The sequence below is a fragment of the Syngnathoides biaculeatus genome, chromosome 10 (genome assembly GCF_019802595.1).
Source record: "Syngnathoides biaculeatus isolate LvHL_M chromosome 10, ASM1980259v1, whole genome shotgun sequence".
In the NCBI taxonomy this organism is placed as follows: Eukaryota; Metazoa; Chordata; class Actinopteri; order Syngnathiformes; family Syngnathidae; genus Syngnathoides; species Syngnathoides biaculeatus.
Genome location: NC_084649.1, coordinates 26788763 through 26806386, shown reverse-complemented (window position 1 = coordinate 26806386; position 17624 = coordinate 26788763). Strand labels below are relative to the sequence as shown.

At 48.2% G+C, this 17624-nt stretch overlaps 2 protein-coding genes across 2 annotated transcripts; one reads left to right on the top strand and one right to left on the bottom strand.

The window, feature by feature from the left end:
* Nucleotides 1-1560: 1560 nt before the first annotated feature.
* On the bottom strand, nt 1561-2753 carry LOC133507716 (guanylin-like). The gene is made up of 3 exons (XM_061833061.1): nt 2597-2753; nt 2284-2473; nt 1561-1654 (listed from the first exon to the last, which is right to left on the bottom strand). The coding sequence occupies exons 1-3, from the start codon at nt 2669-2671 to the stop codon at nt 1596-1598; spliced, it is 324 nt and encodes a 107-aa protein (XP_061689045.1). The 5' UTR covers nt 2672-2753; the 3' UTR covers nt 1561-1595.
* Nucleotides 2754-11567: 8814 nt separating this feature from the next.
* nmur3 (neuromedin U receptor 3) lies at nt 11568-16896 on the top strand. Its single transcript, XM_061832344.1, has 3 exons — nt 11568-11659; nt 14159-15043; nt 16520-16896. Exons 1-3 carry the CDS (start codon nt 11611-11613, stop codon nt 16894-16896), a joined length of 1311 nt encoding a protein of 436 aa, XP_061688328.1. The 5' UTR covers nt 11568-11610.
* Nucleotides 16897-17624: the final 728 nt, after the last annotated feature.

Here is a 17624-nt window from a genome sequence, read left to right as displayed (position 1 = left end):
GGCTTGGACTGGCCTCAGCTTCCCTGAATAAGTGCGATGGATGCATTATCATCCCTCCATCCATTTTCTGAGCCGCTTATCCTCACGAGGGTTGCAGGAGTGCTGGAGCCTATCCCAGCTGTCAACGGGCAGTACATCCTGAACTGGTCGCCAGCCAATCGCAGGGCACATCAAGACAAAAAGCTGCACTCACAATCGCACCTTGGGGCAATGTATAGTGTCCAATGAATGTTGCATGTTTTTGGAATGTGGGAGGAAACCGGAGCGCCCACCCGGAGAAAACCCACACAAGCACAGGGGGAACATGCAAACGCCACACAGGCGGGCTCGGGATTGAACCGTGTACCTCCAAACTGTGAGGCCAAAGCTTTCCAGCTGCTCCGCCGTGCCGCGCCCAAATGATCCATCCATCCATCCATCCATCCATCCATCCATTTTCTTAGCTGCTTATCCTCAAAAGGGTCACAGGACTGCTGGATCCTATCCCAGCTGGCAACGGGGAAGGAGGCAGGGTACATCCTGAACTGGTCGCCAGCCAATCGCAGGGCACATCGAGACAGACAACAGCCGCAATCACCGTCACACCTTGGGTCAATTTAGAGTGTCCAATTAGTGTTGCATGTTTTTGGAATGTGGGAGGAAACCCACGCAGACACGGGGAGAACGTGCAAACTCCACACAGGGAGGGCAGGGATCGAACTGTCGACCTCAGAACTGTGAGGCCAACGCTTTCCAGCTGATCCACCGTGATGCCACAGTAGAACATGTTTAAAAAAAACAACAACACATTTTTTCTTCACATCTACTCATCTACTTCTCTTCTACATAGTATACACACGTAATATATATATATATATATATTTATGATGAGACCAACATAGAACTGGTCACATTGAGCGATGCACATTTTTGGCGCACACAAATGCAATGCAGGAAATATTGTTAAAAAACTCGTGTGTAAAAGTTTTTGTTTCGTTTGTCTGTTTTTTTTTAAATAAAATCTTTGCGGTGGTTATCAAATTATTGGTACATCAAATAAACATGCAAAAGAAGAAGTAAAATAATGACATGATTTGAATAATTTTACCGCGTAAGAAAAGCAGAGATCCCATTTCCTTCCATGCATGTATATATTTTTAAAAATATTTTGATACTTTGACCAGTGTGCACGTTGAAGAGAGTGCAAATATTCGCTCTGAGCGGCAAAACGCGTTTGTTGACGTTTCGTCACCTTTTGAGGTTTCAAAGACACACACGGGCGTGGACGTGACTTGCAATGCAAACAATTTTATTCCAAACAATAACGTCAATAACACAGAAGAGAACGTTTAAATAGGAACACAAAGCATTGTCGGACAGAAATGTAACAAATACAATTTCAAATATGAAACCAATGACAAAAAAAAAAGGTGGCAAATGCTTTTTTTTTTTTTTTTTTTTTTAAAGTAACAGGTTGCATTTAGAAACTTGATTTTGGGTTTCCTACCATTTTGTTTTTTCCATTAAGAATTGCCCCCCCCCCCCCCAAGAAAAGTAAAGGAGTACACAAAAAAGCCCCCCCCCCCCTCCCAAAAAATAAAAATAAAAATGCGTGTTTAGCAGCCGGTGCAGGCGGCGAAGGCGCAAACCTCGCAGACGTCGAGCGGCACCATGGCTGCAACAAAAGATTAGCACGGTTAGCATCGACATTAGCATCAATGTTAGCATCCACGTGCGCGACTCAATAAATGAACATACAGTGGAAATGTGCCCTTTTTTTTCCATATTCCACCCCCCAAAAAGTGAATCTAGCACAGTGTGATATATTGTAATTCTATTTTTGACAAGAAAAGGTGCTGTGGCGTTTTCCTGAGCTCAAATCGCAGCTCGCGTGTGAGATTTCAAAGTTGTCCACATTCCGAAATCCTGCACGTTAGCTGCAGTAAAGTCTAAATCGGGTAAACGTGAGCATCAATTCTCATCTGTTTGCGTGCCCTGTGATTGGCTGACAAACAGTCCAGGGCGGGGCACTATTTCTATCCTCAAAAGTTAGCTTAAAGACTCGAAACTGTTCGTGAAAAGCACAATTGAAGTGTCGCCGAAAAATTCAGTCTTTACATAATAAGAAAGTGATTTTTACTAGATGCGATTGGCTGGCGACCAGTTCAGGGCGTCGCCCGCCCCTCGCCCGAAGATAGGCGGGATGGCTTCCGGCACGCCCGCAACCCTCGTGAGTAGAAGCGGCTTGGAGACCGGATGGATAACTCTAGTTTCACTTTTTTCGCGACGGCGGCGCTCGCTCACCCAGTCTGGCGAGCGAAGCCGACGCCCCCTTCTTCTTGCACAGGGGCAGCAGCTCCTGGGGCAGCATCGGCTCCTCGCACATGGACGGCGAGCCGGCCCGCGGTCTCGGGCTCTGCGGCGGCGTCCTGGCGCTCTCGAACATCTCCTGGAGCCTCCTGACGGCCTCCAGGGAGAAGGACAGGCCGTTCTCCTTTTGGGGGGACACACACACACACACACACACACCACACACACACACACACACACCAGAAGAACTTGGAGACGTCGGCTACCGAATCGGGGTGTCCGTCGACCTCGGAGGGGTCTGGCTTACCTCGACCTGCACGGACTCGGAGCACCGGCCCAAGACCAGGACCAGGAGAGCGACGCATGCGAGTGTGGTCTTCATTGCTGCCGTGGTGATCTCGACGGTGTCCGCTTGCTCTGTCGGGTCCGAGCCTCCTTTTTAAACATCCTGCCAGGGGTCTTGTGACCAGAGGTGCGGCCAATGGGAGCAAAGTTTTCTCACGGGTTAATGAGTAGCGCTTTGGTTTTTACGAGCTGTCAACGGGGATCTGTAATAAATCCCGCCGGGTCTGATGAACTTCCAGCGCCCGACGCCGGCTCGGAACGCCTCCCGTGTCAATAACGGTGCGTCAAAAACGTGTGTCACGCCACACAGGATGTAGTTTATTGCAGCCGGTTACGTGTGAACCCGGTTCAGATGTTTCCCTCCCTCGACTGGCGTCACTGAGTCAGGCAAAGTTTTATCCGTCGCTGTCAGCGGGTCCTCGGAGAACTCGGGCTCCGCCTCGGAGCGATTCCCGCTCAAAGGCAGGACCGACACCCAATTGACACCCACGGACAATACGGGGCAGGGGTACGGGGACCTGTTCCACAGAGAGAGCCATAAAACGCCAAATATGTGATCATGCCACTTCAAAAGAGCCGTGCCATATTTAAAAAAACTAAATGCAGCTGAGTTTGCGCATACATGTTGAACCAACACTTACAAGAAGTCTCTGAATTCTTTGAAATAATACGATGTTGCCAAGCCATTATGACAAAAGTATTTCTTACCATGAATGCGACTTCAGGTGCTGCCCGGTTCTGCTGATGGCTTCGGAGTCGCTTTCATAGGTCGTCAGATGAGGCTTCACGCGGCCGTTGAGACTTTCAAGCCGTTCACCGTGAACGTAATTCAATTTGATTTGCCGTCATGACGTTACGACGGCGAACAGTTCTTGCCGACGAAGTCGCGTCTTTTATCCGTTTGATGATCTTGTCCTTACGCGAAGTTGTTTGGCAGTACGAAGGCTTTGGCATATTCCCCATCTGTGAATTTCAACACACAGCAGCTCCCTTTCCACAAAGGCTGTCCATGCTTGTTGAAAACTTTGGCGTTACTCGCATTTTTTCTTGGAATAACCTTTGTCAACAGTGTTTCCATAATTACTTGTTCCGACCGGATCGGCGTTCCACCCTTCTGCGCTTGCGCACGTCTACTGCCAACACCAAATTACGGCAACCCCGCTAGGACAAACTGTCTCTGCGTCATTTGCCTTGCCTGCACGACCGTACGTCATTACGAGGGCTCTGCGAGCCATACGCAACCGTCGAAAGAGCCAGGTATGGCTCGCGAGCCGCAGGTTTCCGACCCCTGATACAGAGGCTTCCGTGAACCCGAAACCGTCGCGGGGTGTGCGGAGTTCGGCAACTCGTTTTCCCAACTGGACGACGGGCAGCCATTGATTTTGTCGCAATTCAACATTTCATCTGCTTCTCCCTTGACGATCTTGCTCTGATTTTGTGATTCCCCGCCAAAAATAAAATAAAATAATACAGTAAGTACAGTGAGGATTCCCAAAAACTAACCAGAGTACCTGGACAAAAAATAACATTTTTTTTGACAATGTGGATGGCCGCTTCGCTTTATTTGGTGTATTACTTTTGGGTTTTGGAAACAGATCCAGTGGATTTTTAAAGGCGTTTCAATTCATTTTTAATATTGGTGTTCTCCACGTAGCTACTCGTACTTTTACTGTACATTGTCGCGAGATTGCTCGTGCCGATCGAACTTTCGTTTATCGTTCCTGCCAACAAAAAGAGGGTGCTTCAAACTTTCTCTTTAATTGAATGAATTTGTTGAGAAATGGGAGAATCTCGTTTATTTCAACAGGGAAAAAAAGATGACAATTTGGATTTGATGCAAGAAACGAAAATAAACCACAAATCAGTTGGAGATGAGTAACAGCAACAATAAAAAAAAAAAAAAAAAATGGCCGTCACGACCTCGGAGTCTTGATGACTTCCCGCTACGCTGCAGATAGGAAGATGACGCGTGTATGAATACACGTCTCGGCCCGGACCTCAACACTGATAACGTCACAACAATAGCTCAAGTCGCAAAGGATAATAACCGCAATCAGCCCGCTGATACAAGACGCAAATATTTCAACCGCCGAATGAGCACTGCAGGACGGTCCTGAGAAGCCGAGGAGGACATTCGAGTGTTTGCGACGCCGTCAAGTGACGCCGGCGCTACGTTTTCCCTCTTTTCGGATCGCCGGAACCGGATTCCGATTTGCGAAAAGAAGCGTCATTACTGTCAATGTTTAGCTCTTTAGCTGATGCTAACCCAAGTACAGTACTTATTCCCTCCGCCAAATACTTCAAAAACATTGCATCTACTGGCTGTTTAGGTCCATGAATTATTATTAGTCTAACTACGTATTATTGTCTTCGTCGGCCTTATCGTCGCTGTGTGTTGAAAACGGCGACGTTAGTGAGCATACGTGCAATTTGTGTTGTTCAAAGTACATGTCAGTACAAAAACGGTCATCTGAAATGAACATGCAAGTACACAGTCCAGAAACAAAAACAAATCCAAAATCAAGACATGCCAGGCTTCTTTTAATTTTTTGTCGTTTTGCTTGATATTTGGGAAACGTTTCAGGGAAACGCGACAACATTAAACATGACCCAAGTTGAAAAAGTCTGTAATACGCGTGCCAAGCCACTAGTTGGCGATGTCACGCTCTAAAGACGTTTTCATACCTTTGTGTACCGCGGACACCTGTACTGCGAATAGCGAAAAACTGCAGTTAATTGAAGCCCATTATAATCGCAATTCTTCTTCTTTTCCTTTCGGCTTGTCCCAATTAGGGGTCGCCACAGCGTGTCATCTTTTTTTTGTTGTTGCTTTTTTTTAAATGAGTGATAATCACACACCACAGGAAGTATGTCAAGAGGCACCAACTTGTTCTTATCTGAGACTTTCGACAGTGGTGAAGCTGACCCGTTTTTTTTACAGTCACGACTCCAGCAATAAAGTTGACAAATTCAAACGCGTTACATAATAACCATAGAAAGATTATTCAACACTCTCAAATGGCAAACTTTCTCAGCCCCGCTCCCCCCTCAAAAATACTCTTAAGTTACCGTACTCGTACTATATGACATATAAATGGTAACGGTTTGAACTTAAGAAAAGCGGAAAAAGTGTAAATGCTGAATTATGAATTGCATTTTAAAGTCTATCATTACGTAGACACTCGAGCTTCACGCTGAGACTTTTAACGAGACGAGGATCGGCCCAGCGAGGTTTTATCACCGAGCAATAAAAAGTCAATTAAGATCCTGTTTTTTTTTTTTTATTTTTCTTTTTTTTTTGTGGGGGGGGGGGGGGAAGTTAATAAATCAGAAGTGTTTATTCTGCACGCAGGCACGGTGAAATTCAGACATTCGGTCGCATGATCATAAACTCAGAGGGACCGCGGCTCGACACTTTCATTTGCTCAACGGTGTTCACGACAACGGCCGGAGAAGCGTCTGTGATGTTGCCGTGGCGACCAAACGCCGAGGCTAACGTTCATGTTCAAACTCATCTTTTCCAAATATGCACCCCAAGAATATTAAAGAGCGCTTCAAGGAGACGTACGGTCACAATGGTTCTGCCCACAGACACATTTTTGGAACTAGCCGGCGCACAAAACATTCAATCGGGTGTTTGGGGTGGTACTCCACAGATGCAATTATTACCCTAATTCCCGTCCTACGCAGCGCACCTGGTTACAATCCTCACAGAGTACATTTGTAAAGGAAATACCATTTGGTACGTGCGTATGCCGCAGCTGTGTAAAAGCCGCGAGTGCCCACATTGAAACGAGAGATATTTACAAGACGGTACATAGAAAGAGTTTAACGCTAGTTAACGCTGCATTAACGCTAGCGCTGACGCTTTGCTAAAGCTAGCGCTGCACTAGCGCTAAAAGGGCCAGTCAAAATAAAACCTACTGGTAAATATCACTGAGACACGCCAGTAACACGGCAGCAACACGCTGGCGGAGCGCTAACAGGGCCGGTAAAAGTCACTTCCTCGGCGCATATATTCCACCGGTCTCATTCATACCTTTGACCTTCTCGAGTGCCCCTTTGCGGCTGTTAGAAAAAAAAATGCCCAAATTGACCGCATCAGCGCATAAACCGCAGGGTTGAAAGCGTGTGAAAAAAGTCACGGCTTGTAGGTTGGAAATTACGGTAGTATAAAAGCCATTAAAAATCATTTTCCATAAAGTGCCTCTTTTAAAATATTAGACGCTGTGAAACTGGGAAGGAATCGAATTCCATGTTTACTGGGAAGATTAATGTTCGGCATCCTGGTATAAACGTGCTTGATTTTATGCTCGCACCGTTGTTGTTGTTTGTCACGGTTCTTCCGCCATTTTGGGGGTATTCGGGCACCGACGGCCAATCGAATGTAATCCAGCGGCGCACGCCGCGAGCTCCTACTGTGTTCTTATCAAAGACGAATGAACGAATAAACTTCAAACACTTCCTGCAAAAGGTGCGACGGACTTATCTACTTTGCAAAACGAGCTAGCGCGGCCGCCTCGGCCCAAACAATCACGGCAGTGTTTTCCTAGTTACTCATTAGGCGGCCGCACTGGACGCGTTCACGCACGTGTGGCCTTAATGCGCGCGTTACAATGTTGTAAACACAAACAATAACAGTGCATTATAATGAGCAATAACAGGTGAACGCAGTTGCGCGCAACAATCGGACAGACTCGCATTGGCGTTCGCTAAGCCTTCCTCCGACCGGGAGTGAATTTATGGTTTTTATTTATCAGCAGGTGGGTTAGCTTCAAGCCATCCTCCTGCGTCTCCGACTGATTAGTTGGCATTGGAAAGGAAGAAGAAAACAACATTTGGCAACACGGAGGCCGCCAGGGCGACATCACCGAGCGACCGTCTGGAAAAAGCAACTTTGGACCCGCCGGAGGAGCTGCCGTCTTATGATATGAAATGGATCTCTTTAGCATCACGAGCGGGTCAATATAAAATCACGTAGATCCGATCAAGAAATGCGAACAGAATTCTTTCAATGAACTTCCATGTTGGGAAAGATCCGACAGGAAGTAAAGTTGTTTTCCAAAATAAAAACGACTGGATCGAAACGTGCGTGTCTCCCAAGCTCCAAACAGTGGAAAGAACGTAACTTTTTGACCAAAAAGCAAATGTGTATTTTGATTAAAATGATTTGAAAGCGGACAACAAAACTTGCTCCCTAGCCGGGATGAATCCCATTTGGTGAGTCCCCACCTGCACGATTTCACCGCTTCAGGTGAGCGTGGCTCTCATCCCGTCTGCCTCCCGGAAGATGTTTGCACAATTCTCAGCGGCGACGGAAATGCAAGGCCCGAACATATCGGAGATTAAAAAGCTGCTCATTGCTAAGACGTTTCAAACCCGAGATAAGATACCCGAGAGTGCTTTCGACAAAGTTACAACTGCGAGAAGAAAGCCAACTAGCGGAATTCGCGGCCGACAGAGCGCACCTGGTTACAAGCCTCACTGAGTACATTTGTAAAGGAAATACCATTTGGTACATTCGTACGCCGCAATTGTGTACAAGCTGCAAGTGCCCACGTTGAAACACGAGATATTTACAAAGAAAGATGGTACACACAAAAAATTTCATGCTAGCGCGGCGCCGTTAACGTTAGTGCTAGGTAGCGCCGTGCTAGCACTAACGCTAACAGGGTCCGGTTAAAACAAAACTTACTGGTAAATATCACAGAGACACGCCAGCACAGCACTAATGCTAGCGCACTGCAAACAGGGCTGGAAAAAGTCACTTCCTCGGCACATATATTCCACCAATCTCATTCTTACCCTTTCTGCTCGAGTCCCCCCTTGCGGCCGTTAGAAAAAAAAATGCACAAATTAGCCGCATCACCGCATAAACCGCAGGCTTGAAAGCATGTGAAAAAAGTTGCCGGAAATTACGGAAAATCTCTCGTTTAATGTAAAACTTGAAGCTTCTACTCGGAAACTTTATTCCGGGCTTGATTCCATATTTTGAAACCCTGGCCCAGGTTTCAAACCATCATTTGAAACGTTAAATCTAGTTTAAGATAGACACAAAACCCTCATTTGAAACCCCAACCACGGCTTTTAACCGTACTCGAAAACCGGTCCCCTGTCACAAAACTCAGCTTTGAAATTTTAACCCTTTTCTTAAAACCCGAATTTGATACCATAAACCTGCATTTGAACCATTGGGTTCTCTCTGAACCTGAACACTTCTCAATTTAATTCAAATTTTTTTTTTAAAAATAGCAGTAAGAACATCCAAGTGCAAAGCAGACCATGGAAAAGCAATATAAAAAAAAAAAAAAAAACAGAAGCATTGATAACAGTCCACTCCATTCGCTTTTTATATATATTTAAAACAGTTTTTATAGACAAGCGTCAGCAAAAAAAATTAAATAAAAAGTTGTAGGTCAACGGGCCTTTATAAATGTGTTGAAATGCTGTATGTTATTCCATCCCATAAAATCTTTCATCCTTCAGTAAAATAAAAAAAAAAAAAAAAAAAAAATAGCGAATTGTCCCGTTTACAATCGCGGCGGCCCAACCCGGACAAAAGCGCTCAAGGTCACTTTCGCTTATGTGAAGCGTCCGGTCTTCCGTTCCCACACGACCGCGCTCATCTTTTCGCGCTTTTATGGAGGCAACAAAGCACTCGCCGCTTGGCTTGTTGAGTTTTCACACGGGGCCCCGTGTTGTACTTGCCTGAACTGCTACTGTAAATCATCATTTCACGTCAGAATTATATTTCAATTCTCGAAAGGCGCGCCTATAAACGCACAACTAAATGCCAGATAGTAGAATCAACCTTCTTCTGCTTTGTTTCCAAAGTACCAGCTGTCATTTTTTTTTTAACCCAATGAACTATGTTGAAGTAAGTTAAGGAGCTTCATTTAGACAATAATAGTGATTTATCGCCATCCTGTGGCAACTGTGGGCAATTAAAAACGAGGTCCGGAACTCAGCGGCGATAGAGCCGGCCGGGCGGTGGCGGCGGCCGCGATGTCCTACAGCACCCAGCGGCCGCTCTTGTGACCAACCATCCATTTTCTTCACCGCTTATCCTCACGAGGGTCACGGGGAGTGCTGGAGCCTATCCCAGCTGTCAACGGGCAGGAGGCGGGGGCACACCCTGAACTGGTTGCCAGCCAATCGCAGGGAGCCACAGTTGATTTTTGAACCATTGACCTGTTGACTGTCTCTGTGCCAAAGCCATGTCTAAGTATGAAAATGTGGCTGCGACGCCCTCTTGTGGCACCAGAGAGCCAATGACAGTTGATCAGTTTCCCTAAATCCAAGTTGATCTCGTGCTTTGGCTAATAAAACAATTTGTCCGCTTTCACGGAGGACCAGGAAGGCGAACAGAACGTCTTGACACTCGAGAGGCCGAACTCAAAGGAGTCGGACTCGCTTTGGGTTTTTGCGTCCAACAAGTTTGCCGGCAAGAATGTCGTTGTACGGAATTGGAGTGTCATCCAATTTCTGGTGGCAGAGCTGGTTTTTATGATTTTGCTCCTGAATTGGGTTCACATTTTTTTTCATCTCATAATTCACAAAAATGGTGAAGTTAAAGGTGAATTTCAGTTAAAAAAACAAAAACAAAAAAGATGCGTCTGCACACCTTGCCTGGATCCCAAAATCCCAAATCTTGAATTACACAAATGGGGGGAATAAAAAAATCCCTGCAAACTGAATTTGTCGGATATGAAACTTTACGGAGAAGAGAGTTGATAACAACCCTGACAACTTTCAATAATAATTGTAAATAATGGTGAATTATATAAAATGAGGTTTCAAAAAAAAAAAAAAAAATCATGAACTGTCAAGCGGTTCTCCCTGGGCCTTGACCGATGAAGGCGCTGAAGTCACGCCTCACTCATCACACGTTAGCGTCTTCTGTTGTGGTGAGGTGTGCAATCGGCGTGACAGATGAATTTAAGGTGGAGGTGGGACTGCATCAGGGATCCGCTCTGAGCCCCTTCCTGTTTGCTGTGGCTGACAGACGAGGCCAGACTGGAATCCCCTTGGACCATGAACTTCGCACATGATATTGTGAGAGCAGGGAGCAGGCGTGTCGACCCCTAACGGGACAAGCCGAAAGGAAAAGAAGAAGAAGAAGAAGATGGCGTTTACCCGGAGCCTCCGGTGGCTGGAAAATCTTCATTTTTCGCCCCTTGAAGAGAAAATTTAGAAGAGGCGGCTTCATTGGAGATGGAAAATCTGAAGTCGGCGCTGATTTAATTAGCGCGACTTTTCTTTTCATTGAAATGTTGCGATTCACGACGGCAGCCCAAGGACGGACTTTTTTGCGAAAGTGACACATTTGCAAAAGTCAAGTGCCGTCGCCGTCACTTAAGTTTGACTTCCGAATTGTGAGTCACTTTGAAGACGGCGAAAGGGACTTTTAAAAAGAGTCAACGAAGGGCCTCTCCGCTCAGGCCCTGACACGATTCAATAATACGACATTCTGTACAGTACGTGCACACAAAGACATACCGTAGCACTTACACCCACAACCCGTTCGTACCGCAGTGTGACGAGGACAACGACGCGAGTGACTTTTCAGCGAGCTTCACGCCGACCTCTCCGCGGCCGAGCGCGACAACACGAGCGAAACTTTTTGCCAAACGCAACTTCGGTCGCATCTGACCTCACGGGGGCCGTAGCGCCACCTGCTGCTTCAGCATCCAATTCCGGAGAGTCGCGGGTGGCGGGGTGGGGGGTTCATTGCACCGTAACGGCCAAATTTCCTCCCTCTTCTTTTGAAAATAATGCCTGCAAACTAATTGTTGATGTGCTTTGATTTTTTTTCGTTTTATGGATACCTGCACTCTCATCCTTTGCTCTCTCTCTCTTTCTTTCTCTATTGTGTACAACACGGTTGGGTAGGGAGAATGCCGCGCCTCCTCCTCCTCCTCCTCGTCCTCCTCCTTCTTCTCCTCCTCCTCCTGTCGTCCACTTTTCCACTGTTGCATGTGCGCACGTCAGAGGGAGACGTTCTGCAGAGCGGCAGAATCAGAAGGTGAGTTTCGATCCGCGGAGCTGACTTCGTTCTCGTGTTTTAGTGCCCACGCTTCGATTTCACTCATCCACGCTTTCAGGTATTCAGGGGGGGGGGCAACGATCCGACGATCTTTAACGATCTAAAGCAAACTATATTCACGTTGCAGGTGTAGTTATCCCATCCAAAGAATGACGGGTCAGTCGTGCGTTATTGTGCAAATGAAGCAGCCGACTTAACCTTGACGCGGGAAGAAGAAGAAGAAGTGATTGGTGTTTGTGAAAGGGGGGGGGGGGCGCATCTAATTCCAATCATCCTCGCAGCGTCACCGGTTGATGGGGAAACGTTTGGATCTCATTAGCGCGCCGATGTTTCGGGACCGTTTCCTTTGCTTTCCCGAAAAGGAGGAGAACGCCGCCAAATGCCTCCCTAATTTCGCCGCTCGTCTGCAATCGCGGAAAAGGGATGCGTTCAACAATTTCTTGCTTGACTTGCAACGTGCAGCACGGGTGAGAAAACGGTCGGAATATCTGGCTCGCAGCTTTGAGATCTGGGGTTCAAATCTCAACTTCGGCCTTCCTGTGTGGGGTTTGAGCACTTTTTTTTGCGGGGCACTCCCGCTTGCTTATGCATCCATCGTTTTCTTCACCGCTTATCCTCACGAGGGTCCCAGGGAGCGCCGGAGCCTATCCCAGCTGCCAACAGACACACCCTGAACTGGTCGCCAGCCAATCGCAGTGCACATAGAGACAAACAGTCGGACTCACAATCACACTTTGGGGCAATTTAGAGTGTCCAAATAATGTTGCATGTTTTTGGGATGTTGGGGGGGGGGAAGCGGAGTGCCCACCCGGAGGAACTCCACACATGTGGTTCCAGGATTGAACCCGGGACCTCAGAACTGTGAGGCCAAGGCTTTACCAGCTGATCCACCGTGCCGCCTCTTGCTTATGCATCACCTGAAAAAAAAAAAAAACGAAAAAAACATGCATTTATTTTATTGGTGAGTCTGTTAGTGTGCACGGGAATCCTCGTTTGTCTATGTGGGCCCTGCGATTGGCTGGCTGCCAGTCAAGGACGTTATCCCGTCTATCGTGCCAAAAGTCAGCTGGGATAGACCCTAATGAGCACGAGTGCTCCAAAAATCGATGGCTGGACTTTCCCCAAAGCAATCATAAAGTAGTTGCCCGATCAATAAGTGGCATTGCGGTCAATACCTCGCTAATAAGGTGACGGCTCGGTGTATAACATGTAGAGTCGAACCCAGAACCTGCCGAGACTTCCGAAGTTCGGTTTTAATCATCTCGTACTGTAGCTTGGACCATTTGGAATTTGACTTTCAAACAACATTTTCAGGAAAAAGAGGCCTGTGTTCATCCATCCATTTTCTTAGCCGCTTATCCTCACGAGGGTTGCGGGGAGCGCTGGAGCCTATCCCAGCTGTCGACAGGCAGGAGGAGGGGTACACCCTCAACTGGTCGCCAGCCAATTTGCAGGGCACGGCCTGTTTGGTTTCGTTTTTGTGTTTTGTGGTGAGGCCGGCCGGCCATGGTGGACAGGAAGCAGAAATGGAGGTGGCAGAAATGAAGATGTTGAGGTTGTCGCTCGGAGTGAGCACGTTGGATAGATTAGAAATGAGGTCATGAGAGGGAGGGACAGCCAAAGTTGGAGGTTTTGGAGACAAGGTTCGATCGAGAGAGCAGACTTCCATGGTTTGGACATGTCCAGAGGGGTGAGAGTGAGCAAATTGGTAAGAGGATGGTAAGGATGGAGCTACCAGGGAAGAGAGCGAGGGAGAGAGAGGAAGACCAAAGAAAAGGTTGATGGATGTCGCGAGGGAGGACATGAGGACAGTTGGGGTGTCAGAGAGGACGATGCACGAGATAAGTTTAGATGGAAAAAGATGACACGCTGTGGCGACCCCTAACGGGACAAGCCGAAATAAAAAGAAGAAGATTTTCTGTTCAGTAGACCAAAAGTCACGGTACATACCGTGGTATCAAGGTGACAATTCGGTTCGACGGAGTACAGTATCGGAACAAAATGCCAATTGGCAAGCACGGGACACCAAGAAAACCCAAAATCACAGTCAAGATTCAAAAACCGGGAAGTCTTGAGAGTTCGGGAATGTTGCCAGATTGGAGTCATGGACGTTTTACGAATTTTCATACCAGATAATAACAACGCGATTGCTTTATGAGGCTTTTTTTTCTTCCTATTTCAACCCACACAAAATCGTCGCGAACCAAAAAAAAAAACGAGATATGGGTACGGCAGAAATATTACCTCGCATCCTTCGTTCCTCTGTGAAGGCGCAGTAGAAAAGTTTCATCACGACATCAAAACCAGCCGGGCAAACTGATCAATTAAGCGATGAGCCAAAGTTGACTTTCAAGTCGGTCGGGCACCAAAAAGGTCACGGAGCGAAGCAAAGCAAATCCTTCCACGATGCACTGCAGATATTCCGTTCGGTGTCTCATTAATGTCCCCCCTTACGCCTTTGCAACTGTTCCACGGTAGAATCCCGACAAAGCGGAGAGATGGACCTCTTTCATCACTGCCCCCCGTCGAACGTCTGCAGACCGCTCCACAACTCCAGCGCGTCCCCGAACTCCACCGGGGGCAACAGCAGCGCCGCCGCCGCCGCCGCCGCCGTCTACACCGAAAGCGACCTGGCGGACATCCTCGGCCCCAAACGCTCGCCCTTCTTTCTCCCGGTGGCCGGCGTGTATCTGCTCATCTTCCTGGTGGGCTTGAGCGGGAACCTTCTGACGTGCGCCGTCGTGGCCAAATACAAGAAGATGCGCAACCCCACCAACTTGTACCTGGTCAGCTTGGCCGTGTCCGACCTCCTCATGCTGGCCTTCGGGATGCCCATGGAGATCTACGAACTGCGGCAGAACTACCCGTTCCCCTTCGGCGCCAGCGGCTGCTACGTCAAGACGTTCATCTTTGAGACAGTCTGCTTCGCGTCCATCCTCAACGTCACGGCACTGAGCGTGGAGCGCTACATCGCCGTAGTGCACCCCCTCAAGACCCGGTACCTGACCACCAAGAGGCACGCCAAGCGGGTCATCGGCGCCGTGTGGGCGGCGTCCATGCTGTGCGCCGTACCCAACACGTCTCTGCACGGGATCGTCTACCAACCGGGCTTCGTGAGGGAGTCGGCCATTTGCCAAGTCCTGGAGCCGCTGTGGAGGTACCGGACGCTCATGCAGATCACCACCGTCTGCTTCTTCCTCATCCCCATGATGGTGATCGGCGTCCTCTACCTCGTGATGGGCCTGCACCTGGGCAGGGAGAGAAGGCGGAGGCTGGTCACCTTCGGGAAGAACTGGGGCAGCGACGCTCGCGTGAGCGTCCACGACGAGGTCGCTCGGCGGACGCAAGTCGTCAAGATGCTCTGTGAGTTTCCTCTCAATGCGCCGTTCGGGAAATACTCAGGAGTGCTGCCCTATCTATGATTTTCGAGTTTTTCCAGATACAAGCCGGCGTTCGGTCGATTTTTGTCTTTAGACTTTGTGTGCTAACAAGGTACAACGCCCCATGCGGGCTAAGCCTTAGCATTAATGGTTACGGTGTTTTAACCATTCAAGCAGGGTTCACTTAAGCAATTCATGGAGACGAGAAGTATCAGAGGCATCCAGTCTTCATCTGGGAAAAACCACTGACAAGAGGGACAGATTTGTGCCCGTGTGGCTGTACTGTACTGCCCCCCAGTGGCCAAGGTGTTCCATACTTTACGAACTTGGTAGCGTGGGGTTGTGACAGACTGCTGCCGTATGAATTCGCTGCACGTTTAGCGCTGGAGAAGTTGTCCAAAAGTGTCCAGGAGCTCTTTAAAGTAGGGCCTTGTGTCATTTCCCACCTCCTCCACTAGGTTGTGCTACTACACCCGTCTTTATCGCATAGAAAGAACTGCAGGAACTGGGATTTAATCTCGCTTTTAACCTGTAACTTGATCTGAATACACGTCACTTTGATTAGTCGCTACGGTACTTCCATCACAGTTTCAGTCCGAGGTTTCCGGTTTTCTGGAGCAAAGCGCGATCCCGTCATTTTAAAACGACAAGTTTTGCAGACAGAGTGCCAGGATTTCATCTTGTAATCCGTGCTGCCGTCGCCAAGGCACGCGTCCAAAAAGACAAAAACATGGCGAAGGGCACGTTGACAGTTTCGTACACGGATCATTGCTATTTGCGTGGGTGCCTTCGCTGAGCTTCACAGCTTGAGGCCTCAGGTAACATTTTGTGCCCATCTGCCGTTGAGTCCGGAGCAAGAGACAGTGACGGTGTTCTTAAGAAAAACAAACAAAAAAAATAATAACTGCCCAAAGCACATTTGTCTGCCAGGAAACTACCGATGGTCTTTATCTTAACAGCGGGAATCAAAGTTGGCAGAGGTTTCGTCTCATTCTTGGATTTCTTCCAAATCCAAATTTGAAAAACCTGCGATATTAATCACGATAAAGGACAAGTGAACCTGATTTGACAGCCGTAAATTGAAATTGATATGTTTGAAGATGCAGCACGGTTGACGCTGGTTACGGCGTCTTCCTCGCACTTCTGAGGTCGCGGGTGCAACGTCGGTAGATGGGGAAAACCTCGGCAATCAATACAGACCTTGGTTTTAATAAGCTTACCGAGGCCTGGACGAGGGGAACACACTTCAGGAATTTCTATTAATTTTTAAGTTCTTTGAACAATAATTTACAGTACCGAAGGTGTTCTTGTATTTTATTCGGTCGTACAACGACACGAAAGGCTTTGAATTTGACAAGCATTCATGCTAACGAGCGCACCGGCGATCGGCCGGAGGGGAACGCAGATGGTCCAGCATGAGAGTCGCGGTTTCTAACGAGCTGCCGTCTTGATCCCTCAGCCATCGTGGTGGCGGTCTTCGGCGTGTGCTGGGCGCCCTTCCACATGGATCGTCTGCTGTGGAGCTCCGTGCGCCAGTGGACCGACCTCATGCTCAACATCTACCAGTACGTCCACATCCTGTCGGGGGTCTTCTTCTACCTGAGTTCTGCCGTCAACCCCGTCATCTACAGCCTCATCTCCACGCGATTCCGCGAGTGCTTCCGCGACCTCGTGTGCTCGCAGGTGGACGAACCCGACTCTCCCGCGCCTCCCAAGATCTCCCTGGTCCTCCCCGCCTCCAGGGTCCAGACGGGAGGTCAGGACTCTTTGGTCCGCTTACTGTCTCCACCGACGACGCAGGACGTGGACGCGGCTTCCAAGACTTCGGTGTTCTGAGATATCCTTTGAACAGAGTCTCACCTTAGGACTAAAGCAGATCATTACAACCGGTTTCTGTCATGCGATCTGGACTGTTGGCCCGTGAATCACAGAACTGAGACTTGAAGGGACAAAATGGAAGACAAGTTCGGGGCTTACTCACACCGGTGGGCGATTCAAAGCGTGCCAACTTTCGGGAGTCTTTCCAGTCGTTCTGTTCGTTTCTGCTTTGCGTGGTCGCAATTATCATAAGTAAGAAGCCGTCGCATTAATTTTACGGCGAGTGCATGAGCCTGTGTTGTGGACTTTTACTTTTGAACTATGGCTGATTTTCATTCGTTCTGTTCATTTCTATCGTGCCATGTGGTGGTTCTGCTGAAGACCGGCGAGAGGACCCATGAACATGCTCTCGAGATTTTGGGACAATATCATTTTTTTCTTCCATCCGTCCATTTTCCATCCCACTTATCCCCGCTGGAGTCGCGGAAGTGCTGGAACATATCGCAGCTGACTGTGGGCGAGAGGCGGGGTACACCCTGAACTTGTCGCCAGCCGATCGCAGGGCACATACAGACAAAGATTGATCAACCCTCACATTGACACCAACGGGCAATTTAAAGTCTCCAATCCACGTTCTTGGGAAGTGGGAGGTTGACCGTAATTTCCGGCATATAAACTGTGACTTTTTTCACATGCTTTCAACCTAATTTTTGTGCATTTTTTCCCCCCTAACGGCCGCACGGGGG

Bases quoted from the DNA above. Each gene is read 5' to 3' on its own strand.
- LOC133507716 (XM_061833061.1), bottom strand. From the start codon at position 2,671: ATGAAGACCACACTCGCATGCGTCGCTCTCCTGGTCCTGGTCTTGGGC. The intron at 2,474-2,596 runs GTAAGCCAGACC...TCCCCCCAAAAG, and splicing joins CCGAGTCCGTGCAGGTCGAG to GAGAACGGCCTGTCCTTCTC. The intron at 1,655-2,283 runs GTGAGCGAGCGC...CTTTTGTTGCAG, and splicing joins GGCTTCGCTCGCCAGACTGG to CCATGGTGCCGCTCGACGTC.
- nmur3 (XM_061832344.1), top strand. From the start codon at position 11,611: ATGTGCGCACGTCAGAGGGAGACGTTCTGCAGAGCGGCAGAATCAGAA. The intron at 11,660-14,158 runs GTGAGTTTCGAT...GTTCCACGGTAG, and splicing joins CAGAGCGGCAGAATCAGAAG to AATCCCGACAAAGCGGAGAG. The intron at 15,044-16,519 runs GTGAGTTTCCTC...TTGATCCCTCAG, and splicing joins GCAAGTCGTCAAGATGCTCT to CCATCGTGGTGGCGGTCTTC.